At 41.2% G+C, this 26,143-nt stretch overlaps 1 protein-coding gene, 1 long non-coding RNA gene and 1 other non-coding gene across 3 annotated transcripts; 1 reads left to right on the plus strand and 2 right to left on the minus strand.

Moving 5' to 3' along the window:
• Positions 1–2,089: 2,089 nt before the first annotated feature.
• Positions 2,090–4,344, minus strand: LOC144375238 (uncharacterized). The gene is made up of 2 exons (XR_013434817.1): positions 3,568–4,344; positions 2,090–3,360 (listed from the first exon to the last, which is right to left on the minus strand). It is a non-coding gene; the product is annotated as an uncharacterized LOC144375238 (long non-coding RNA).
• A 108-nt stretch (positions 4,345–4,452) lies between these two features.
• On the plus strand, positions 4,453–24,571 carry Ppp1cc (protein phosphatase 1 catalytic subunit gamma). The gene is made up of 8 exons (XM_005329621.4): positions 4,453–4,728; positions 15,050–15,181; positions 16,098–16,328; positions 20,198–20,302; positions 21,723–21,946; positions 22,155–22,289; positions 23,211–23,271; positions 24,178–24,571. The coding sequence occupies exons 1-8, from the start codon at positions 4,674–4,676 to the stop codon at positions 24,246–24,248; spliced, it is 1,014 nt and encodes a 337-aa protein (XP_005329678.1). The 5' UTR covers positions 4,453–4,673; the 3' UTR covers positions 24,249–24,571.
• Trnaa-ugc (transfer RNA alanine (anticodon UGC)) lies at positions 8,877–8,950 on the minus strand. Its single transcript has one exon. It is a non-coding gene; the product is annotated as a tRNA-Ala (tRNA).
• Positions 24,572–26,143: the final 1,572 nt, after the last annotated feature.

Here is a 26,143-nt window from a genome sequence, read left to right on the forward strand (position 1 = left end):
TTCTGGGCTTGCAACATCCACCCCCACCCACCAGCAGCCCATTTTCATCCCAGAAACCAAAGATCTTTTGCCAATGAAGTCAGGCCTCATTTAGAAGATGCTGCTGGGTTATGTGGTGTTTTATGATCTAGTGTTTTCTTTTCTTACTTTCTTTTTCTTTTTTCTTCTTCCTCTTCCTCCTCCACCCCTGCCTCCTCCTCCTCTTCCCCTTCCTCCTCTTCTTCTTCTTTTTGTTTGGTTGTTGTTTTTGTGGTGCAGCCTGAATCACCACTTCTTTATAATTTAGGTGTTAAGGAAAATTAAGAACAAGGGCTGGGGTGGGGCTCAGTGATAGAGCATTAATACATGTGAGGCACTGGGTTTGATCCTCAGCATCACATAAAAATCAACAAAAGAAAGTTATTGTGTTCATCTAGAGGGAAAACTTTTTTTTTTTTTTTTTTTTTTGTTACCGGGGATTGAACTCAGGGGCACTCAACCACTGGGCCACATCCCCAGCCCTATTTTGTATTTTATTTAGAGACAGGGTCTCACTGAGTTGCTTAGCGCTTTGCCTTGCTAAGGCTGGCTTTGAACTCGAGATCCTCCTGCCTCAGCCTCTGGAGCAGCTGAGATTATGGGTGTGAGCCACTGCGCCCAGCAATAAAAATATGTTTTTTAAAAAATTAAGAACAATGCTGCGAGGGGCTGGGGTTGTGGCTTAATGACAGTGCACTTGCCTAGCATGTGTGAGGCACTGGGTTCAATTCTCAGTACTACATACAAATAAATAAAATAAAGGTCCATCAACAACTAAAAAATATCAATTAAAAAAAAAAAAAAAGAACAAGGCTGGTGTTACAGCTCAGTTGGTAGAGTGCTTGCCTCCCATGCACAAAGAAGGCCCTGGGTTCAATCCCCAGCACCACAAAAAAGAAAAGAAAAATACCTGATTGTACATGATTGTATAAAATGCTTACATCCAGGGGATATTGAGTGAAAGGTACATGGGAACTCCCTATACCAACTTCTCAGTAAATCTAAAATTATTCTGAAGTAAAAAGTTTGTTTTAAGCTGGGTGCAGTGGTGCACGTCCGTAATCCCAGCTACTTGGGAGGCTGAGGCAGGAGGATTGTGAGTTTGAGGCAAGTCTGGGCAACTTAGCAAGACCCTTTCTCAAAATATAAAAGAAAAAGGGCTGGGGTGCAGCTCAGGGGTAGAATGCCCCTGGGTTTGATCCCCGATGTCAAAAGAAAAAAAAAAAAAAAGAAAGCATAAGTGTTTAGGAAATAGATGTTTAGCATGATTTGAACACTTTACAGCATATACACATATCCAAACATCACTTGCTACTCCATTAATGTGCATAATTTTTATGTTTTTATGTATTAAGAATCTTTTTAAGAAGATGCTTTCTTTTTTTTTTTTTTAAGCCAGTGTCTGCCCAGAAGATGTGCACTTTGTCAGAGAGATTGCACCCACATTTCTCCCCAGGGTTCCCCGCTTTGTACAAAACCTCCAGAATATCGAGGGAGATACAGACGGGCCAGCAACCCTTATCAATTTCTTCCAATCATTTAACAACAATCCCAATGCTCATTACACTGGGAAGAGGTGGGGGAGTTCAACCCCCACCTTCCAGAACAGAGTCCCATATTATTGGCCTGGGGCCAAAGGTAGCCTACAGATCCACTGTCCGCCTCACACTCTGTTTTTGAAGAGTTTCAGTTCATGACCAAATTTTAAAACTGGAACATTTCCCACACAAATACATATGTCCAAGTTTTTCTGCAAACTCAAGAGGATCTGGCTACGCTGGGTCCAGGTTTCCCATGAGGCCCCAGTGGACTGGAGCTGAGACCACAGGGTTCCCCCCACCACCCCCGTGGGATGTGACTCTAGTTCACCCCGGTCCCCACCAAGCTGGCTGAATTATTTCATATTATTGGCCTCATTCCTTTAGGCACTGGGATACCCTGCCAAGACCAAGTGTCTATAGAGATATTGTTGGTTTTCAGTAGTTTAGCCTCACCCCTCTCCCCTAATCTTATTTTCTGAGCTCCATGCTGTCTTTAGCAGCCCTCTAAGAATGCCCTGTGGATCCAAGAAGACAGTTTGAAATGGACCTTTTAATCCACTGTCACGTTAAAGACAGGCAAACCGAGGCCCAAAGAAGGGAAAGGACAAAGTTGGACACTTTGTGGCCAACTGCTTTGCTTGCTGGTCCCTAGGGAAGCAGAGACTGTGGATCACAGCAGAAAAACGCCCATAGGGAATGGGTTCCTTCCTCTGCCAGCTGCTTGGGCTCCCTGGTGAGTTCTGTCACTCTGGGGCCAGCTGATTCACTTAGGTGTGTGCTGGTAAAACTGGACCCTGGAGAGGACAGCAGGTGGAGAGAGGCTGAAGTCCTCCTGTCCTGGGGATGTGGATAGAGGTCAACACACCTGCCATTTTGCATAGGGAAAACCATGGCACATTTACTGTGGGCGCAGACGCGTTCCAACCAGTCATCCCATCTGGTTCCACAATGATGCTGTGTCTAGTGTGTGTCAGGGCTTGTGACAGCCTCTGGGTCTTTGCTATATAGATTTACTGAATACAAAACAGGGCTGTGCTTCCAGGCTGTCCTGAGTTCCAGCCTTGCTCTCTTATTTCCTAGCTGTATGGCCTTCAGCAAACAATTAGCCTCTCTGTGCCTTGATTTCTTCATCTGTAAAATGGGGTGATAGGAATATTACATACTCCCTGGGGTTGTCTTGAAGATGCAATGAGATAATTTTTGGCACACAGTAAGAAAATGAGTGCAGTATTCTTTTTTTTTTTTCCATGACACTTATCAGAAGCTGAAATTTTTACTTGCATCTTTGTTTATTGTCTGTCTGGCTTACCAATGACTCTCCATGAAAGAAAGGCCTGTCTGACTTGCTCAACCCCTGCTTCACTGCCCAGAACAATGTCTGGCACAGTAGGTGTTCCATAACTATTTGTCCACGTAGTGAATCTCGGTCTTTCATACTCCTGCTCCAAATGCCATCGCAATGATACACCCTGCCAGGGAGGAGCCCAAAGTCTCGTGGAGTTGGGCAAGAGCCATCGTGACCTCCACAGGCAGATGTTCACAGCAGCACTGGGCACCAATCCCAAGAGTCATCCACTGGGCTCAGTGCCTTGGGCACTTGTGTGACTTCTGGTGGGCACAGCCTTAGCACGGGAGAGCAAGTTGGTGACTGGACAGTGGAGTGCGCAGCTGAGGAGTCAGGGGAGCCCTGAACCTCAGCAGTCGAGGGCGAATGGATGCCCAGGTGGCACAGTCACCTCGATGGCATCCGGGAAAGGGAATCCGTGCATCCAGCGTGTCTTGAGAAACAAAATGAATCTCTCTGCGGGAGGAAGGGGCTTTGTAAAGCAATGCCGGAAGAAACAGATAAACGGAAAGGTCAGGAAAGGAAGCAGATGTGTCTGCTCAGCGTGGGCGGCACAACCAAACCCAGCCCAAGGCGATGCACAGCCCCCGGGGGTGGCACAGTTTGGGGGCCTCCTGGAAAGGGACGCATTTGGAGAGGCTGAGGAGCCGGAGAGGGACGCACCCAAGTTCCTCTGGGAGTCTGCAGAGCCCGGGACCCGCCTGCACAGCCTGCCTCGGTAAAGTCGCTCTCCTCTTCCGCCCCGCGGCCCCGAAGCGCGAAAAGTGCAAATTCTCCTTTTATCTGCTGCACGCGCTCGTTCAACTTGGCTCAGGCTGGAATCAGGGTAACCGTTCCGATGATTACATAACTTTGCGAGTTCAAGAAAGATAATCCAAAGATAGGAATGACATTTTATTTTAGAGGACGGGTTCCCCCGCCCAGGGGTTCCAGAAGCGCGCGCACACAAAAGTGATATTCAAGCACCCATATTCCCACCACTCACCAGGAACTAGCTAACATTTTGGCATATGTGTGGGTGGTAGTGAGGGGTTGCTTTTCTTTTCTGTTTTTAACACAGCCCCCAAATGAGTTTTTCTCTTCCCCCAACATCCATCGTATCAGAATTAAAAATACGTCAACCTACTTCTCTTTATTATCATCCAACTCCACCTCACCCTACACTTATCTGAAAGGGTAAATTCCAGGACCTCCAAAATGCCTCGGTGGGCTCTCACATGGCCGTGTCTGTAAACCTCTGGCCTCTGCGAGGAGGATCCACCGATGGATACAATCTCATTCTCACAGCGCACAGCAGCACTTCCTCCCCTAGCCCCAACTCCCGCGAGCAACTTTGCAACTCACGCTCGGGCCAGGGGACCTATTTGTTCGGCCCGTTTGGCGGAAGGATCCCGCGCGCGGCAGAGACGCTCAACCGTCTCCTCCGCCTCCTGTGCTCTGGCCCCGCCCCCTCCTGCTCCCTGGCCCCGCCCTCTCCCGCGCGCCCTACGGCCCATAAAGAAGTCCCGGCTGGACCGCTGCACTCCCCCGCGCGCATCCGTGCGCCGCCCGAGGCTGGCTGAAGAGTCGGCGGCCATTTTGTTCTTCTCGTGGTTCCAGTGGGGAGAGAAGGAGGAAGCAGGGAGCGGGGCGGCTGGGGGGGGACCCGCCGCGGCTGCTGCCACCGCCGCCACCACCGCCTCTGTGCTCGTGGCGTGGGAAAGGAGGTGTGAGTCCCGGGCGCGAGCCGGCGGCGGCGCCGCTGCGGGAGGGTCGGCGGCGGGAAGGCGATGGCGGATATAGATAAACTCAACATCGACAGCATCATCCAACGGCTGCTGGAAGGTGAGGGGGGCGGCGGACGGAGCGGCGCGGGCGGCCGCGGGGGCTCGGGGCAGGGCTCCGAGCCGGTTGGGCGGGCGACGCCGCGGGACCGAGCCCCGCGGAGCGGCCGGCCGCGGCGGGAGGCAACCAGGGTCCCCCCGCCCCGCTCATTCATTGCACCTGGACGCAGCCGCCCGGCGGCCGGGAGGTTTGAAACTCCGCTCCCCACCCCCACGTTTCCCGCCGCTCCGCCGCGCACCCGGCCCGCCTAGGGGCAGCGGCTGGGGGTCCCGGCCCGACCCGCCGCACGGCGCACTCCGACTTCGGTCCGCGAGCTCGAGTTTCCAGTACTCGTCCTCGCAGCGATTCGACCGTGTTGTGGGCTCCACCGGGCTCGGCGGCGTGATTGATAAGTGACTCCTATCCTGCTGGCCTTTGCTCTTTAATCTTTCGCCGTTCTGAGCTGGAGGGACCCGTGTCTTACTAGTGGGCGACGCACGTTCACATCTCCCGGGGATGTGACACCCCTTCCCCTCCGGCCCCCCGCGCCTGTTAAGTTGTCCAACCCTTGCGGTCTCCGCGCTCTTTTCCTGAACGTGCCTCCCGACGTGAACCCGGCGGTGATGACAGTGTGGTCAACTGGCCAGCGCCAGGTTCGTGATTATCACTGTAATCACGTCTGCAGCGCTGTGTCAGGAATTCTTTTTAAGCACTTGGTTCAGTTCTCCCGACAGCCTTGCGAGGTAGGTGACTTTATGCTTAAAAGAAAAAATAGAAGAAACTAATAAGACACAGAAACGAAGTCGACCAAGGCCACACAGTGACAGCAAGGTTTCAAACCCAGGGAGCCAGGAGCTAGAACACCCAGGGTCGGAAGGAGGAGGTGTCCAGTGGCTAAGGAACGCTCAAAGCGTTTAGTTTTGGCTGACCTGAGACTTGTGAAGTGCTTGGCATTTGTTTCTTAATGAGATGGGAGAGGGAAGCTGAGTTGAGCAGCCCTCGATTCAAGACAAATGCTAACCTCTAGCAGAATCCAGGCACGTCGCCTTCTTGATTTGGACACTTGATGATGTGACCTGGCCGAGTTTTAACTTATTTTGCCTTTATAACTCTCCTAAAAATATTGTTAGGTTATGCTGTGAATCATGGAGCTGTGAGCTTGAAAGGTTGTGCAATTCTGTGAAGTCAAAACAAAACTGAAAATGTTTTCTCCTTATTCTGAAAGTTTGCACCTCTAGACAAGGATATGGTGAGTGGGCTTTGTTTCTCAGAAAACGGGGGAAATTGGAATGTATGGATTCAAAACATTGGAACTTTTAAATTATGGTTTGCCTTTAATAGTCTCATTTCACTAATCTTTGAAATCATGCTAGAAAATTTGCTGGGTAAATTGGTTCATCTTTCATTTATTAAGAATTCTTTTGTACTTGAAAATCAGATTTTTAAATATTATTGAAATTAATATAGGAAGGCAGTGCATTTAAATACCTTAGGAATAGAGAGCTGCATAATATATGTACTTAAATTCCTTTTTCTTCATGGATGCTAAATTGGCAGAGGAATATTTGAAGGTGATTGTTGAGAATATATATTCCTACAAATTAGAGGATATTGATAATTTTGTAATTTGGTAATGTTCCAAAAGTCTTTTTCCCTAAACATTTTCAGTAAGATTTAAGTGATTCTGAAAAGAGAGAATGATTTTTGTGACCTTGTTAGGCTTTTATACACATTAAGAATTGTTAATCTTGAACTTATGAACTAATTGAGAAGTGACTCAGGAATAGTACTGAAAAGATAACTCAAAAGTGAAGTCTTATTTAAGAACAGCACGTTGGTTTAGTTTTTAAGCACTTGCACCTCTGCAGTTCTTTAAACGAGGTAGCTTTTTGCAGAGGCATCACCTCTGCGACCCACTTTGGCAGCCTTTATCCAAGGTCTTCCTTGCTGATGATAAAAGCCTTGAGGTTGTTACTCCTTAGTATAGCTGGTATTAGTTAACTGTTGAAGTAACTACACAATAAAATTTCGGAGATTTGAAGAGAAAATACACTATTGATTAGTCTGATACTCTGATGTGTTGCACAGAATGGAGATTTTGGGCAGTTTTACTTGTTAAACCTCTCCTGGAAGAAGAGATGGCTGGCTAGCGTTTTCTTGCATTGCAGTAGTTGAGACTCATCCTGGTTTGCAAGAAGCATCTTAGCGTTAACAAAGGCCATTGTCTATCTGCAAGGCTCTGCAAAAGACTCTACTTAATTACCTGACTTGCTTTAGTGATTTAAATATGACCTGTGCCCAGGCCATGGAAAGTGTTAACCAGTTTAATCCTCTGATCCCAGGGTGTTTCTGAAGATAGTGTTCAGATATTCTGAAACTCCAAAATCTTTTAAATGATCAATGTGTTTGACTTTTGGTGTAATATGAAACATGTTCATATTACAAGCAGCAGTTCCTGGACCTAAGCATAATAAAGGACAAGCCTAATGTTTTTTTTTTAATATTTATTTTTTAGTTTTCAGTGGACACAACATCTTTATTTTTATGTGGTGCTGAGGATGGAACCCAGCACCCTGCGCTCAGCCAGGCAAGTGCTTGAGCCACATCCCCAGCCCCAAGCATAATTGTTTTTAAAAGTTATTAAAATGCTGAGGAAAGAAAACAAAAGTAGTCTTTCCTAATGAATACACAGATTGTTGGCTTTTTTTTTTTTTTTAAGCACAGCAGATGATTTGAACAGTGCCATCCAGTTGCATATTTCTAATTCCCTAACTGTTGTGAGCCCCTGCCCTCTAGGGTGTTAGTTGAATGTCACTGTATTGCTTAGGAGGCAATGTACTCTTGGAGATGATGTTCTGCAGCAGTTCAAGACTCTTGTAGTACTGGGGATTAAACCACTGAGCTGCATCCCAGCACTTTTAAATTTTTGTTTAAAGAGCCCGGCCTTGAATTTGAGATCCTCCTACCACAGCCTTCCAAGGAGCCGGGACTATAGGCATACACTACTGTGCCTACCAGAAGACCTTTTTTTTAAAAAAAAAAATCACACAATCAGAAGGATTGCACTTCTTGTGTCTTTGCTTGTCAGTAGTAGAAGGCAGCAGTGAAATCTGAAGCGTCATTCAGGTCATTCTGTTGTATGAGGGGAGATGGGATACACTGGAGCAGAGACCAGGCATCTCCTTAGAACCAGGGAAAGGGCCATGGGCCCAACCATGCTTATTCGGTGGTAGAAGTTCATAAGTCTTTGAAACTACATCCTTTTGTATCTTGTCACCTGTCCTACGAAATGCCTATCTTGATGGTGAGGATTACTGACCCTGGAGCAGGGAAATGTTTTGTGTTGTACAGGCTGGAAGTTTCATTTAATTTATAGTTGGGGCTATTCATAGATCATAACTATGAAGGAGATAATACTGTGGATGAGAATTGCATTGTAGGTAAGGAAACTCCAGAGTCTTATTCAAGATAAATATGATTGATTTCATTTTCTTGGAGCTAGAAATCTGGGATAAGTTGTGTTTTAGGATCAGACCTCTTTAGCTAAAGCATGGGTCTTGACGATTTATATGAATTCTTTAGTTTTCCCACTAAAGTAGGATCTAACAACATCCCTTGCCTAGCAGAGAGTGGGTGTCACTGATGTTAGTCTTAACAGCAATGGAAAACTGAAAATATAGGAACAAATATAGAGTATGTGCTCTGAATTTTATTAAAGTGTGCTATTAGCCTGTGAAAAGTTTTTTTTTTTTTTAATTTTTTATGAATAGACTTCCCCTTAGGTTTAGAAAACCATTGAGAACAGTGGACAGTGCTTTACAGCTCCATCCTGACTTAAGAAAATTGTGTCATCTTAAAGCCTGAAGTACATGTAATATCAGCAGTTACAGTTGAGATGGGAGGGTGTGGTATGGAAACAATTAAAGTGGTCAGAAGTGAAGGTCTGCCTGCTGGAGATTTTGCAAAGAATCCAGAAAATTCTTGATAACATTTTTATGGTTTATGTATTTTGAAGAAAATCACATGATGATTTGTAGGAAAGCTTAATGCTGCAGAGATTTAGGATTTTGTGATTGGATTAAGGTCTCTTCCCTCCCAATCTGTCATAAATACCGGTCTGTATCATGAAGAAAATAAAGAATTCACTCAAGTAATATGTGACTTGGGGAGGGGGATGCTGGGGATTAGAACCCAGGGCCTTGTGCATGCAAGGCAAGCACTCTACCAACTGAGCTATATCCCCAGCTATATCTTTTTATTATGGCTTATTCTTAAAATTGCCGCCAGTTTTTGGATAGGATTATCTTAAAACAGCAAAATATGTTGAGTCACTTTCATACTGATCATGCCATTCTTAGGTTCTGAAACATAATTCAGCTGGGACTCTTGTCTATGTGCTATTCCTTTAATATGACATTTTAACAATAGGAAACCTTTTTGTGACAAGGAGAATGGCTTTTTTTTTTTATTCCTCATAAATAAGCATTAAATGGCAGTGTAAAGTAGTCTTAATTTTCTTCCATAATTTCCATCTCTTCCTTTGTTGTTGGGCTACATGAAAAGTTAACTGCTGTTTTTGAGAAAAGGCTGGCATTGCAAATAATCACCATTGCAAATAATCTTTCTAGTTTCAAGATTTTTTTTTAATCAGTTTGGTTTTGATAATACTGTGTGAAAGTTTTTTGACCTACTGAAGATAGTGATTTACCAAGTAGAAAGATGTTTCTACATAACAGTGTTTGTTATTAACAGCCGAAAAGCATTTTTCTAAATCTCCCTTTCTAGCCAGATAAAAGAAATGCTTGTACTAAAAAGTCACATTTTAAGCCTGAATTGGATTTATAGATAGGTAGATAGATAGATAGATAAATAGATAGTTGTGTGTGGGGACAATATCTTTCTTTTATTTATTTTATTTTATTTTATTTTATTTTTTTTTAAAGAGAGAGTGAGAGAGGGAGAGAGAGAGAGAGAAAGAGAATTTTAACATTTATTTATTTTTTCTTAGTTCTCGGCGGACACAACATCTTTGTTGGTATGTGGTACTGCTGAGGATCGAACCCGGGCCGCACGCATGCTAGGCGAGCGCGCTACCGCTTGAGCCACATCCCAGCCCCCTCTTTTATTTATTTTAAATGATGCTGAGGTTCGAACCCAGTGCCTCACACATGCTAGGGAAGCGCTCTACCACTGAGCCACAATCCCAGCCCCTGAGTTGGTATTTTAATGTACAGATCAGTAATGTACACATGTTCACAATTTTGTTCCTTTTGTGCTTGGCACTGAGATGTCTGGAATACTTTTCAACCAGAGAATGGCATTCTTACTCATTGGACATTCAGTTGTTGAAAATATTTTACTGTTTGAACTGCTTACTTAGGAGGTTATGTTGTGACGACCCCTTGAATTTTCTACCTAGGATCTCCTTTTTGTGTAGATTTCTGTTGTGTACAGAACACAGTGATAGTTTTAAACCTGGAGGTGAATATTGATGTTTATTGAGCAGAGCTTAGATGTTTATAGTTTTCTTTGTAGCCCATAGCAATAAAATAGACATTCGAACTCTCTTGGTATTGTTTTTATTTTTTTTATTATATATTTTATTTGCTATATTGGGGATGAAACCCAGGGAGTTCTACCACTGAGCTTCATCCCAACCCTGTCTTACTAAGTTGCCCAGACTGACCCTTAATTAATTATCTTCCTGAAAGTGGATGGGATTACAGGTGTATGTTGCCTTGCCTAACTGGACTTTATCTGTTGAGAATGTAAAGTTCATGTGCAAAAAGACAAGGTTTTTCCCTATTCTGTTTCCAGGGTATTCCCAGCCTCTAACTCAGTCTGGCACATAGTAGGTGCTCAGCAACTATTGTGTTTGAATGTTTGAAATATAGTAAGTATTAATTATCTTAAACAGTCTCTTTAAGTGCTTCCCCATTTGTAAGAATGCATTATGGTTTTATATCCCATAGCAAAGTTTTGAGTTATAACTATATTGGGGGTTTGGTAGTTTGTCCTGTAATAATTCCCTTGTTTGGAAGCTTAAGGTAGAGGGGTGATGTGGAAGCACTACTAGACCTAGAGGCCTGGTGTCTTTATAAGCTCTGGCCTTGAAACTAAACTCCAGCCTCCAAAATGAGATGATAATACCTAACTTCATAGCATTGTTGAGAGTGTTAAATGGCAGTGTAAGGCCCTTTAGCACAGCATTCAGCAGAAACAAATACTTAGTAAATGTTAACTACAATTAATCTATTTAATGGACGTTGCAAGTAGTGAAGTTGATTTTTATGTTACTGGCTGATTTGACAACTACCAAATGGGGCTGCCAAAACCCATTCAGAAATCCTATTAAAATTTCAGAGTAACCCTACCTACATGCAGTAGTGCATCCCTGTAATTCCAGCAACTTGGGAGGCTGAAGTAGGAGGATTGCAAAACTAGGCCAGCCTCAGTGATTTAGTGAGACTCTTGTTTTAAAATTAAAATTCTTAAAAATGGATATATAGTTCAGTGAAAATGCTTCTAGGTTCAATGTCTAGTTCCAAAAACAAAACAAAAAACAACAGAGTACCCCTAAATTTTCATGCTTATAAAAAAATACCAGTAAAGTCTGGTAAGCAAATTGTACTATTCACTATTACTTTGTAATTTTATTTTATTCGTATTTTTGGGAGGATACTAGAGATTGAACTCATGGGTACTATGACAGGGTCTCACTGAGCTGCTTAGTGCCTTACTTTTTCTGGGGCCGGCTTTGAACTTGCCATCCTCCTGTTTCAGCTTCCTGAGCTGCTGGGATTATATATGACTTTGTAATTTTAAAGTGTTGTGTTTTGTTTTTATGGCTTTTGCTAGTTGAAAGTATATAGTCTAGAGTATATGTTAATTCTAAGGCTAAAGTCATTAGTACTCAGATTGATCCAGACTTCATACAACATTTTGAGCACCTGCCATGTATTAGCACTGCTTGTGCACACTACATAGCAAGATCATTGTCCTGGGGTTTATGTTCTACCAGGGGAGTCCAGGTGAACAGCAGACTTCACTGGCAGTTATAATCCAAAGTACTGAGTGGGGTGGGTGTTATAAGAGCAGTTCAGAAGTGTGGTACAGGCTGTGAGGGGAAGCAGATACGAGGAACAGGCTCTTCAGGGTGAAGGGAAGTCTGGGTGGAGTCCTGATTTACCAACTGGTGGGAGATGGTTTGGCAGAGTCTCTTTTATATTTATGTTTTTCCCTGGGGTATTTGTGGGGAAGCCATTTGTTATTGTGGGGGGGAGTGCATCTAATCTTCACTTCTCATTAAGAATAATTTTTAAATTCTTAGTAGTATTGCTTTTTAGTAATCTCTGAACTTTCCTCAGAATAAATAGAAAAACAGTAAGAGAATTAAAACTCTGGTAAACTTATGTTTAAAGGTGGCAGTAGGAAGCTTCCAAAGCCAAGAAAATTTATTTCAGCTGCATTGATTTAATCTGATGGCATTACTTATTTTAACAGCAAAGAGTGGGCCACTCATTCACAAGTGTGGGACTGTGCTAAAGAAAATTCACTTTGAAACCAGAAGCTACTAGGAGTTCCCTCCTAGCCAAAAATAAAGTTTCTTGCTGGGCAGTCTGCCCGTTTCTGGCTAACTTGTGGAATCACTGGTGATTGGGATTTTCAGGCCAGCAGTGCAGGATTGCACTATGTTTCACCAGGAATGTGTGTGAGTGCGTGCGTGCATGTGTGTGTGTGTGTGTGTGTGCGTCTGGGCATAAAAAAGAAACTTGTGGTACTTGTGCAAAAAAAAAATGGGTTTTTTTGCTCATTTGCTATTGTATTACGTGTCTTCTTTGTATCTTCCTTCAAAGATTTTTATCATAGTTCTTTCCCTCTCATTGCTTCTTGTTTTATAATATTTTTTAATCAGAAGCTGTCAGTCTTTTGTTTAGTTATTTATTTTGTAGTCCGAAGTAAAATGGTTTGCCCAAACCCCTAGAACCAGTACCAATCCAGAAAGTTCAGGATCCTGGCTGGCTCTCCATTTTCTCTTCATTTTGTGCTTCAGGAGTTTTTCCTTCTCATCCCTTCCTTTCTTATCTTTCATTGAGAAAAATAACACCACTCTACACAATGCCATTTCTGCTTCACTTGTTTCTTCAGAGAATTCAGGGTTTCAGTGGCTGCTAGGCTGAAGGATGGCTTCACCTAGGACAATATCTCCCAAACCTGGGTTCAACTCTTGGAAAAAAAGATTCTTAATAGAAATCAAGTTTTTTACTTAGATTTTTCTTTTTACCCTGTATTACAATTACTTAGCTATTTGTGGAACAAAACTATACACAAACTGGCTAAACTTGTTGCCATTATTCAGCTTTTAAGCCAGTGCTTTTATAATTTTGAATACAAGTAATGCCTCCAGAACCAATAACACTTAAATTATTAACATGATTTAATCTGATGGATTTTGCAGTTTTACTTAAACTAAATCACTTGATATTGGGTTTAGTGATGGAAAGATGCAGCCTTAATTTCTCTTTAGTCAGGCCCTGTATTTTTACTGTAGTTTTAATCTAGACAATGCCTGTGTGCATAAGTCTTTTGTACCAAGTATAAAAACTTGGACTCAAACACATTGAGGATAATCAGGCTGTGTACTTCCTCAGACTCTGCCAGTAAGTCATTTTGCAGGATTGCCCGTTTCATGAAGGGGCCACTTCATCACTATAAAATTAAGGTACATTTAGCAGTTCAGTGCTATTTAATCTGTATTTAAGGACTTTCTAATCTGTTACAGCTGGAACCAAAAGAAAAGTTTCTCATTACTGCTGCTCCCTACTTACTGATAAATGAGCTGTCACAAGGCTTCCACTTCAACAGTGAGCAGAACTGAGTGCTCTAACTCCGCATGTAGGAGTTTAGGATGCTTGTGTAGTGGGATTTCTTTCTCCCACTCTTTTTCCAGATTTATTTTGTTTATTTTTGGTAGCAGGGATACCCAGGGGTGCTTAACCCCAGCCCTTCTTAGTTTTTGAGACAGAGTCTCACTAAATTGTTTAGAGCCTTGCTAAATTGCTAAGGCTGGCCTTGAGGTCCTCCTGTCTCAGCCTTCTGAGTTGCTGGGATTACAAGTGTGTGCCCCCGTGCCTCTCCCGTTGCTTTTTACATGTTAAGATGACCAGAAACCGTTCTTCCAGTACACACTGACATCCTTCACCATATACGCATGATTATAAACATGAATTCAGACCCAGACATTGCATAAAGTACGGTACAGTGAGCCTGTGCCATGTTTGGAGAGTGGGGGAGTAGGGTGAATTGAACCCAAGGGCACTTTATCATCACTGAGCTATGGCTACAGCCAGCCCCACTCCCCTTTTTTTAATCCTGGGATTGAACATGGGGGTACCTAGCCGCTAAGCGACATCCCTGGCCTCCTTTTTTCTTTTTCTTTTTTTGATAGTTGTAGGTGGGCAGATGTTAAATTCTGAAGTCCTAGATTCTGATCAGGCATTAATGTCATGCTCTTTATAATACCTTCATTTTATTTGCTTATTTTTATGTGGTGCTGAGAATCAAACCCAGTGCCTCAAGCATGCTAGGCAAGTGCTCTACCACTGAGCCACAGCCACAGCCTTCCCTATCCCTTTTTGTTTTTTATTTTGAGGCAGGTTCTCACTGAGTTGTGTGGGCTGACCTCGGATTTGCCATCCTTCTGCCTTAACCTCCTGAATCACTGGGTACCACTGCACCCAGCCTGTGGCATTTTTTTATCAGATGAAAACAACACATACACTTTTCATAGGTAAATTAGAGACCTTTGAGATCCTCATGGTCCTCTGAAAAACACTAATGGGTAGAAAATTCTTGAGTATTTCTCACCCCACATTTTAAAATAAGCAGTTCTTATGACAAATTTGGTAACAGTGAAGTCTGTCATTATTCAAAATAACTATTATTACTGTCATGTTAGCAAATGCTAATTAATTTATAAAGCTGGAGAAGACTGGTGACTTAAAGAGCTGCTTCAATGACAGGCCACAGGGAAACAGGGCTTGGAGGTGGAACTATGGTAGTAAAGAAAGACCCTTAGAATCCACATACAGGTGACTCTTGCTTAGGATGCTGTTGAGGAGTCTTAGTTGGTAGAGGAGATGCAGCTAAATTCTGAAGTCCTAGATTCTGATCAGGCATTAAAGTCATGCTGTTTATAAGTGTCCAGAACATCAAACCTGTCAGAAAGCTACTTAACCATGTTTTTCCCCCATCTTTATCTAAAACTTCTCAGATACTTAAAATGATTTATTAAATTGTATTTTGATTTGTTTGGCCTAATTGAACTCTTTCTACCCTACAGTGAGAGGGTCCAAGCCAGGTAAGAATGTCCAGCTACAGGAGAATGAAATCAGAGGACTGTGCTTGAAGTCTCGTGAGATCTTTCTCAGTCAGCCTATCCTACTAGAACTTGAAGCACCACTCAAAATATGTGGTAAGTTTTGACACACTAAGTCATCCTGGGCTACAGGGATGAATTGAGGACATGTTGATGGCCTTGTATTAGCTAGTAGAATCAATTCTTTTTATAACCTGGAACTACGTAAATAGCTTTACAATAAATGTCTCTAATAGACTTAATTTACTTAGGTGTGCTTTGGACTTTTGTAGATTATTTCACTGAAGGAATATAAACATCGCAAAAGAAAAAAAATGAAGCTAAGAATGGAAGAATTGTGGAGAGCTCTAAATTACATATGTTGGATAATTCAAGTGTACAGCAACACTTATACCTTAAAAAATAGAATTTGCATTTGTGCTGGATTTGTCCTTATACTATTATTCATAGCAAAAGCAGATGATCTATACACACTATAAAACTATTAATTTGAGTACTAATAGATTCTCTAGCATATTTTACTACATAGATAAAACATGATGCATGTTTTTAAAGTGAAGTACTCTGGTGACTGGCTAGAAGGACTTGACAGCTGAATGTAGTGGTGGGTGTGCTTTAATTCCTTGGACGCTGTGGCTTACTAGGAGCTCAGAGTGTCTGTTGACAGAGTACCCAGAGACTCGGCTGTCAGAGATCTGATATTGATCGGCTAACCTGAAAGGAAAACCATGTTACTTTGCTCGAAGGCATGGCAAAGCATAAAACTCTTTCCACAAAGTAAATTCTTAATTAGTTGAACTTTGTGTGAGTTCTGGACACATACATAAACTTCAGTTTTTTTATTACAGTTAAATATACAAAATTGAAAATTAGTGTATTGATTGTCACTTTAAGCTCTTATCAGAGGTCAGTACCATTGTGCAAGGAATATCTAAAGAATGCCTTTTAAAAGCTTTGTTAGTGAGTTGAGCTGTAATATGGTGACACTGCTTAACCACATTCTTGTCTCCAGGTGATATCCATGGGCAGTACTATGATTTGCTTCGACTTTTTGAATACGGTGGTTTCCCGCCAGAAAGCAACTATCTGTTCCTTGGGGACTATGTGGACAGGGGGAAGCAGTCACTGGAGACTATCTGCCTCTTACTGGCCTACAAAATCAAATATCCTGAGAATTTTTTTCTTCTCAGAGGAAACCATGAATGTGCCAGCATCAATAGAATTTACGGATTTTATGATGAGTGTAAGTACTTAAATTAAGATTCTTTGTCTATAACTGAACTGTAACATGAGTTTAGAATTCAGTGTTGTAATCACACTCTTATTCTGTTAACTTGTTTTTATCTTAGTTTTTTTTCCTTTTTAGGGTAGAAAAATGATGTTGCTAATGTAGTATAATTCTTTCAGACTGGATTCTTTTCTTTTTTTAAAAAAAGAATTTTTTAATATTTATTTTTCAGTTTTGACGGACACAACATCTTTGTATATGGTGCTGAGGATCGAACCTGGGCCGCACGCATGCCAGGCGAGGGCGCTACCGCTTGAGCCACATCCCCAGCCCATCTTTTATATTTTTATACTGAATTTTATGTTAGATTTTTTTATGAAGAGATGATCAGATTATGAATTTATGGTCACAGTATCGGTTTAAGATAATTGTTATAAGGGCTGGGGATGTAGCTCAGTGATAGGAGTACTTGCTTAGCATGTGTGAGGCCCTGGGTTTGATCCCTAATAGCAAAGGGTGGGGGAAGGATAATTTTTGTGAATATAGTAATCTCCATACGATTCTGAGAACCTGTCTAAATAGATAGTTTCTGTAACATCCATATTGAAATATGATTTCATTCCATGAACTACGTCTAGACAGATGTGTTTTGCCATTCTCTTCTTGAAGTGAGTTGACAGTTGTGCAGCTGTCACTGAAACTACTCGTTTCCTTTGTGTGTCTAGATTTGCCTTTTTCTAGAGAATATTTTGTGTAAGTGAAATCTTGCAGTATATAAATTAATTTGCAAAATTTGTGTTGTAGTTGTCTTTTTACTGGCACATCTATGCTTGGGAAAGATGGCATTTGCTTTCCTTAAAAAAATACTAAAAATAAATAAATACTTAAAATAAGAAAGCAAAATACTTTAAAATGGTTTTTAAATTTTTTATAATATTTTACATGACTGGTTTTGTGATCTATTCTGGATGGTTTATTTGATGCACTTTGAGCTGATTTTGACAGAAATGAGATTCTTTTTTTCTTAATTTTTTTTTGTAATTGTAGATGGACAGAACACTTTTATATTATTTGTTTATTTTTATGTGGTGCTAAAGATTAAACCCAGTGCCTCACACATTGCTAGGCAAGTGCTCTGCCATTGAATTTCAGCCTCAGCCCCAGAAATGAGATTCTTAAAGCCTTATAAATCATCAGTTGGGTAGAGGGGTTTTAAGCAAACAAAATGTCAAAAAGTTTGAATCGTTGCCTCTACTGCCCTTTTTTGCTCATTTCTGCCAGGAGAGGGCTCAGGTTGGGAGTGAGGGGTGATTAAGGAATCCCAACACTTGATAATGAAATCATGGGATCAGTGAAAGGTCATCATCGTGACCCTCCCCTCCCTGGCAGTCATGATCTGTAGTCTCAGAACATGTTTTCCCATCTCAGTCATAGGAGAACTACTGAGCTGGCTCATTTGTTAGATGTGCTCCAATAGAGAGGGTACACTTGTAGGACTGGTGCTTCTACAGCCACCTTTTCACACCGGGGTGATTGCTTGGTCCATGATCCTTGAGATCCAGCTTATAAGATGAGGTGGGAAGGATCATCAAATAGAAAAATCTGTAGGTTCTTGACTGCCAGTAGTGAGGAAGACATTTGATGTTAACAGTGACTATTCCAAAGAATTACTAATAGAGCAGTTTACTCTGCTTAGGTAGTGAAGGTGAGAGACAAGGATTTTTATCACTGTTAACTCAGCAAGTACTTTGATAATTTTGTTGATAAAGTTTCGATCCAGTTGGTTTCTTTGTTGTAAAATATATCCTAATGTGATGATAGGCTGCATCGGTTTAGGTTTCTATTTGATGCAGTGGTCTTCAAAAACTGATTGAGAAAATCATGTTGGTAGATTTTGACTCCTGTTCCGTCTTCCAGACACATCTGTAGACCTTAGGCCCAAGCTCCCCTCTCCTGGCAGGCATATATTCACCATCCAGCCCACTTGTGGGCATAAAAGTGACCTTGACACAGTAACTTCTATTGGACAGCTTACAGATACTTTTTTAAAAATATTGATAATTTTAATAAAATGAAAAGTTTTATTCAAATGTAGGTTTTTTAGAAACCATTGCTTGAAATGATGATTTCACAGACATATATACTACTTTTTTTTTTTTTTTTCCTTTAATGATGCTGGGAAAGCTGAAGTATCTTTTGTTTGGTCAAACAGTAATGTTTATTGGTCTTTTTCTGATACCAGAGCTGTCTCCCTACAGTAACAGGAGACTATTACAGCTTTTGGCTCAGAACTTAGGATCTGGAGGCTTGAAGGTGTCTTAGCAATTACATGGGCTACATCTTCTTGGAGCCATATGGTCTTAGTGGTCTTAGAGTGGTCTCAGGGAGGAAGTGCAGAAAAGAGAAAGCAGTGATCCTGGAGCTGGAGATGCTTGAAGGTAATAAAGGAAGAAAACAGATTATTTAAAATAGAGGAGCCAACAAAGACAGCAAAGAAATAGGCAAGAGAAGTTGGAGTGTGTTGAGCAAAGCTGTCTCTGAGATGGAAGAGGATTAATCAGTGGTGGCAAATGCAGCATATAGGAAAGGGAAGCTAGTGTGTAATTGTTCAGAGACAGGCTTCAGTGGAAAATGAAGATAGAACCACATGGCTTTATAAATTGAGGGTAAGACAGTCTGGCCTCTGTTTTTATTTTTTAGTTATCATCCTTGCTATCGGAAATTGGATTGACTGTGTACAGATTCCCCTTCAGCCTTTTGTAGGGAGAAATTTAAGCTTTCGGAACCCTCTAGTAAAGGAAGATACAAAACAGGCAATTAGTAGTCCCAAAGTGCAAACCTTGGTCAGAGTTCTCTCCAGTTATCAAGGAGCCAGGAATGGTTAAAAGAGATAGCCAGGGTTCCTCTGTGGAGGCAGAAGTGACTGATTTGTTGGGTTTGCATTGCATTTCAAGCCCTTGAAATGCTACTTGATTTGTAGTAGTTGTGGTTGAATGGTATGGTTCAAGAAATCTCTTGCTTGGGCCGATTAGGATACACTAAACCTTTAGATGTCCCTCTGTTCCCCAGGATAGGGAAGGAAAAGAGACTTGAGGACAAACTGTTAGTTTAGGAGTAACTAGAGTTGTTGTGTATGGTAGGGCACAGGAGGTAAAGGCACCCCAACATTGGTACTTCTGAGGTCTGTGACTAAGTCTTGAACTCAACATTAATTTTCAAGTGCTTAAAGGCATACTTCTGTCAGTCACACTCTGTGTCCAGAATGTGTGGAATACCATGTTCTGATGAGGGATCACCACCATTCTGTGACCTCAATTCTCTGGGGAGCATTCTGAATTTGGATAATGTTAGGAATAGGTGCCCTGAAGTACCTACATCTGTTTTCTCCTATAATCATTGTGTCTTCTGCTACAGTAGGGGTTGAGTTTCCTGCTCTCTGTAGGTTTTCATGGGAAAGTCAGTGTTAGCTCTCAGGTTTCCTCCACGGGAGACGCTGGTGATGCATAAAAAAGATGTCCATGAATGCCTATAGGAATAGGATCCACCTTGTAGGTTGAGATTGGGCAAAACAGACTTGATCTCAAACAGAATTGATACTACCAAATAATTGTTGGGATTTGGTGGTAATCCTTAATCATTATTCTCTGGAATTCTGATTTCACATTAATATAAAATTTTAAGATATTTTATGAAAATGTGAATCGTTGCTTACAGCTCAGAGATCTCTCTGTCATGGACCTGTATATTCAATCCTCCTAAGGCCCCTCTGGGAGATTTTTTAATAAAAGCATAGTTTTGCTTGTTTAAAAGATAATCAAAACTTTTCTTTGAGGGAAACTATTCTGAGAAAATGGCAATCTCTTCAACCATCTAAATTTTCACAGGTAAAAGAAGATACAACATTAAACTATGGAAAACTTTCACAGACTGTTTTAACTGTTTACCGATAGCAGCCATCGTGGATGAGAAAATATTCTGCTGTCATGGAGGTATGTGGGCTGGATTTTATTCCAAATAGATTTTGATCCCTTCTAAAAGGTGAACACTGATGTCACGGGTTGTCGTTGCATTGACTTCTTATGTTACATGCCTATTTTGTTGCAACCAGAATCATTAAAGCAATTGATTTTGTTATAAGGAATTCTAGACTTCAACAGTTGAATTTGAAAATAGTAGGTCAGAATGTATTTTTAAGCATTAAATGAATGACAGTTGATTTGTTGACCCATAGATCCTCTATAATGCTAAAAATGTGAATAAATTTCTCTTGATCTGTTTTTGATCCTCTCTGAACCTTTTCTTGGTTACCTCCCCAAACCCCTGCACTTTGGGCATTGGGAATTGAATTCAGGGGAGCTTTGCCATTGAGCTAGAGACAGGTTCTCTCTAAATTGCTGAGGGTGGCTTCAAACTTAAGACCCTCCTGCCTCTGCCTTCAGTGTAGTTGGGAATTCAGTTGTGTACCACCACACTCAGCTCTGGCTTGAATTCTAAAAGCCGTTTTGCTTTGCTCAGTGTTTATGCTATGTATGGTGTAATTCAAGTAGTAATTGCAAAGAGGATTTCTTTTTGTGTATGATCAGAAATTAAGCAGCCATCAAAGGGTCAACATAACACTTTAATTGAGGTGTGATCTCTGCCCTCCCATACTTAAACAGAGGTGGGTCAAGTTGGACATGAGATTTTGAACTCAGATGAGAACAGACTACATCTTAGCAGTCCTAGTATATATTACTGTCTTTGGACAGCAGATATCCTAAAGCTGCCTTTCACCTGAATACCTGCATCTTCTGTGCCCAGTCATCACTCTGTATTTTCATCGCTTAACAGGGGAGGCACACAGAGCAATAGTTTTAAAAATCACTGAACTCTTTGGGGGGTTGAGGGGCATATCAGGGATCAAACTCAGGGGCACTTGACCACAGAGCCACATCCCAGTCCAATTTTTTTGTATTTTGTTCAGAGACAGGGTCTCACTGAGTTGCTTAGTGCCTTGCTATTGCTGAGGCTGGCTTTGAACTTGTGATCCTCCTGCCTCAGCCTCCTGAGCTGCTTGGATTACAGGTGTGTGCCACCATTCCTGGCAAAGTCATTGGGTTTTAATTTTTACAAGGTTGTTTATGTTGAGTTATACTGTGTACTGTTGAAATACATTGTGCCCTCTAGATTAGGGCATACAGTAAATTCCAGCACATATTCAGATTAGTTTTTGGTGCTAGGGATCAAACCCAGGGCCTCATACAGGCTAGGCAAGCTAGAGTAATTGTCTTGATCAAATCTGAATAAATAGAACATAGCCATAGATTTAGTTTAAACTTCAGTGTCAGAGTTATTGAGTGTATAGACCAATTGAACTGAAGTGGTAACAAAAACAGTTCTGCTATTTTTTTCTTCTTCCTCATTTAATAGGTTTATCACCAGATCTTCAATCTATGGAGCAGATTCGGCGAATTATGCGACCAACTGATGTACCAGATCAAGGTCTTCTTTGTGATCTTTTGTGGTCTGACCCCGATAAAGATGTCTTAGGCTGGGGTGAAAATGACAGAGGAGTGTCCTTCACATTTGGTGCAGAAGTGGTTGCAAAATTTCTCCATAAGCATGATTTGGATCTTATTTGTAGAGCCCATCAGGTATTGATTTTGAATTTTACATGTACACTTAAGCGCATGTGTGTGAGCACAGATTCTCCTTGTTGATTTTGGTGGGTAGGTATTGCTTATTTATACAAAGTGTTTCTGGAAACAACCTACAGAATATCAGGCTCAGTGGGAAACTGAAGAGTGGTTTTACTCACTTAAAATTTGCATCTACTTACACTGAAAAAATTTTCTCTCCAAGGTGGTTGAAGATGGATATGAATTTTTTGCAAAGAGGCAGTTGGTCACTCTGTTTTCTGCACCCAATTATTGTGGAGAGTTTGACAATGCAGGTGCCATGATGAGTGTGGATGAAACACTAATGTGTTCCTTTCAGGTAGAGTATGTTTTTAACATTATTCCCTTTATTTGTATGAATTATACTGACTTAAGAAAAAAATAATTGCTGCTTTCTTCCTATTGCTCATTCACTTTGAGGAGGCTAGATTTTTATTCTCCCATAACCAGGGTCTGTCCTAGTTAAGTAATATGTGGATCCCTTTTAAAGGGAAAAGAGGTGTCATGGAACTTTTCCCCTAGTTTTGAATTAACTGTTTGTATTGTTCTTACCAATAGGTAGAAATAATTCAGTGTGTTAGCTCCTTACACCTTTTAAATCATCTGAAACCATACCACCAGTGTAATGTTAGGCTAAAACTAAGTCTTCACTTGATGTGAAAATAGGAGTAACTGCAGTGTGCTGGGTAATTACTTAGTTCAACCCACTTTTCTCTCATCTAATTTCTACTGCACCTTTGTTAAAGTACTGTCCCATCATTTGGCCTTCACTCAGCACAAAAGCGTTATTTACATGTGATCGTCTGCCTCAGTCTTTTTCTCAATTGCTTATTATGATAAATATGGCCAACTTCAAGTTGACACAGTCAGAAACATAAATATAGCCACCAAAATCTTATGGCAGTAGCCTGTTAAATGAATTAAAGCAATTCTTTTACCACTTTGCAGAGGGAACTTGGAGCTCCCAGAAATTGTGCAAGGATCTCAGGGGTTTGAGAATTTGTGTCGGTAGTGGTAGCTAGAGGCATTGCAGACTTAGAATTGTGTTTGTTCATCATGCGTTTATAAGCCATCTTGGTTTGTGCTAATACATGAGTGAGGGTTTCCAAGTTGTTGGGCCAGGTTTAAACATCCAGAAACCTTTCTGAGCAAAAGATTTGAATGAGGTTTTTAAGCTTATAAAGATTTTATGTTGTATATTTCTTAAAATGCATTGTATTTTTTTTTTTAATCTCTTTAGATTTTAAAGCCTGCAGAGAAAAAGAAGCCGAATGCCACAAGACCCGTAACACCTCCAAGGGGTATGATCACAAAGCAAGCAAAGAAATAGATGTCATTTTGACACTGCCTAGTTGGGACTTGTAACATAGAGTATATAACCTTCATTTTTAAAGCTGTAACGTGTACTGGTCAGCCTGCTCAGATAGATCTGTGTTTGTGGGGGCCCCTCTTTCCATTTTTGAGTTAATGAATGGCATTTGCTGGTTATAACAGCAAATGAAAGACACTCCACTCCCAAGAAAAGGTGTTTAGGTTTTTTTTTTTTAATATTCCTTTTGCAAACAACTTTAATGATGGTGTTAAAGCTGTACACCCCAGGACAGTTATCCTGTCTAGGAGTAAGTGTACAATTGATCTTTTTAAAATTCAGTACAACCCATGAATAATGTAAATGCTCATTTTCCTTAGGATATAAAGAGAGCCCTAGGGTGCTCTGAATCTGTACATGTTATTGTCATAAAATGCATACTGTTGATACAAACCACTGTGAACATTTTTTTATTTTAAAATTTTGTTTCAAAGGGATTGCTTTTTCCTCTCATTGTCTTATCATGTACAAACTAGTTTTTATAGCTATCAACAGTAGGAGTAACTATCTCAACCTTGCCAGCATCACTGGTATGATGTATATTTAATTAAAGCACACTTCCCCTACCGTATACTTAAAATGATGATTAAAGCCATTCTTTTAAATGTTTGTGACTCTTTCCTAAAGCCAAAGTTTCTGTTCGAAAATGTATTGACACGCCCGTAAAAACAGGGTGGCATGGTTGTGCACGCCTGCTGCCTCCTCGGGGATTCAAAAACAGGTTTTTGATTTTGAATAGCAATTAGTAATATAGTGCTGTTTAAGCTATTAATGATTAAAGTTAATAACATTTTGTACAATTTCCATATAGTCTATTCATTAAGTAATCTTTTTACAGTTGGATCAGGCCTGAACCCGTCCATTCAGAAAGCTTCAAATTATAGAAACAATACTGTTCTATACGAGTGACCGATTATGCTTTCTTTGGCCTACATTCTTTATTCTGCGGTGAAGTTGAGGCTTATAAGTCAAAACAAAGGAACTAACTTGCTATCCACCAGTTTATACAGAACTCACAGTATCTATGACTTTTTTAAACTAAGATCTGTTAAAAAGAAATCTGTTTCAACAGATGACCGTGTACAATACCATGTGGTGAAAATGAATTCAGACTTATTAAATGATGAACTTGTTAAATCTTCTCAGTGTCTATTTATCAGCACAGTACACACCGAAAACTGTTGATGGCATATTGAATAGATTTTAATGAATAAATTGCTCTGGAAACCACACTTTTCATCTTGGATTGTCTTCCTTCACATAGTCTGTTTTCCAAAGGTGGGTTGCGATGTAGTTGCTGTATGTTTTGAGTACTAATCTGGATATAACTGCATTTCTGTAAGTAATGAGGCAGAGCTGTCCTGCACTATTGTTTGGGGAGGTGAAACTTAGTAGTTCTCTTATTGTTTGGGTTCACTTGAACTTAACAGGTACACTTAAAAGCTGCTGTATTATTCTACACAGTTCCTTGGTCTCTTACCCTCTGTAACTCCTGTGGAACACAATATGGTGCCAAATGTTTTTGTTTGCAGTGCTGGGGATTGAACTAGGGTATGCTATCACTAAGCCACATTCCCAGTCCTTTTTATTTTGAGATAGGGTCTCCCGTTGCCCGCGCTGGCCTCGAATTTGGGATCCTTTGCCTAGCCTCCCAGGTTACTGGGATTACAGGTGTGCACCACGGTGCCTGACTACATTGTTTCTTTCTTGCATGTGTGTTGAATGTATATCACTTTCTCGCACAGACTCTGAAAGTAGGTAAAAGCAAGTCACCTGAAAAAGGACTTTTTTTTAATATTTTTTTTAGGACTTTTTAAAAATATGGTGAGGCTTGATCCCAGGCCTTGTGCCAGTCAGACAAGCCTTCTATCACTGAGCTATATCCCTAGACTCACCTAAAAAGCATTTCTGTGACAAACCATTTCACCTGTGAAATGGAGAGAAGACATCTGGCATGGAGAGAAGACATCTGGTAAGGACCTGCTGGAGTGACAGTGGCACAAAGAGAGAGGAACACATGTGCACTGGGGTCTGGCCTTCCTGCTCTACATTCTGTGACAAATGCAAAATTGTATTATTGTGCCTCATGTAATAATCCCAGCCCTCTAACAGAAGAGTTTATGTCAGACCAGGTCCACACATTTTAAAACTATTAACTGTAGGGTTTCAAAAGGCCATAGGTTGTAAAGTGGAGCCACCCTGCACCAACCCTGGAGTGGTGTCTAATTTAAAATTACTTCAAAGAATATAGGCATGTAGAATTGGTTAAACAAAGGGCAAAACAGTCTGGTTTTAAGACATAAGATCCGTAGGAGAGGCTGGCCTTGGTGGTGCATGCCTGTAATCCCATCAGCTTGGGAGGCCGAGGCAGGAGGATCATGAATTCAAAGCCAGGCTCATCAACTTAGCAAGGCTGTAAGTAACTCAGCAAGATCCTGTCTCTAAATAAAACAAAAAAAGCCTGGGGACATGGCTCAGCAGTTAAGCACCCTGGGATTAATCCCTAGTACCAAAAAAAAAAAAAAAATCAGGAAAAGCTTAAATAATTTTGAATAACTATATGGTGAGTTATCAGTGTCCACAAATCTTTCTTGTCCCCTTTATCTGCCTTTTAACCTAGGGTTTAGACTTACCACATCCTGAGTATGTTCTAGCTGAAGTAATGACTTGAATACTGAGCCACAGCGTCCCTGGCTATTGGACAGGTAGCAGCAGCTGCCTCCTTTTGAGGCTCTTGAATGAAGCGGTGCGATGTGCTTAGAGGACTTGACTCAGGTTCCCAAGCCATGCTTTCTGAGAAACCT

Source organism: Ictidomys tridecemlineatus, chromosome 2 (genome assembly GCF_052094955.1).
Source record: "Ictidomys tridecemlineatus isolate mIctTri1 chromosome 2, mIctTri1.hap1, whole genome shotgun sequence".
In the NCBI taxonomy this organism is placed as follows: domain Eukaryota; kingdom Metazoa; phylum Chordata; class Mammalia; order Rodentia; family Sciuridae; genus Ictidomys; species Ictidomys tridecemlineatus.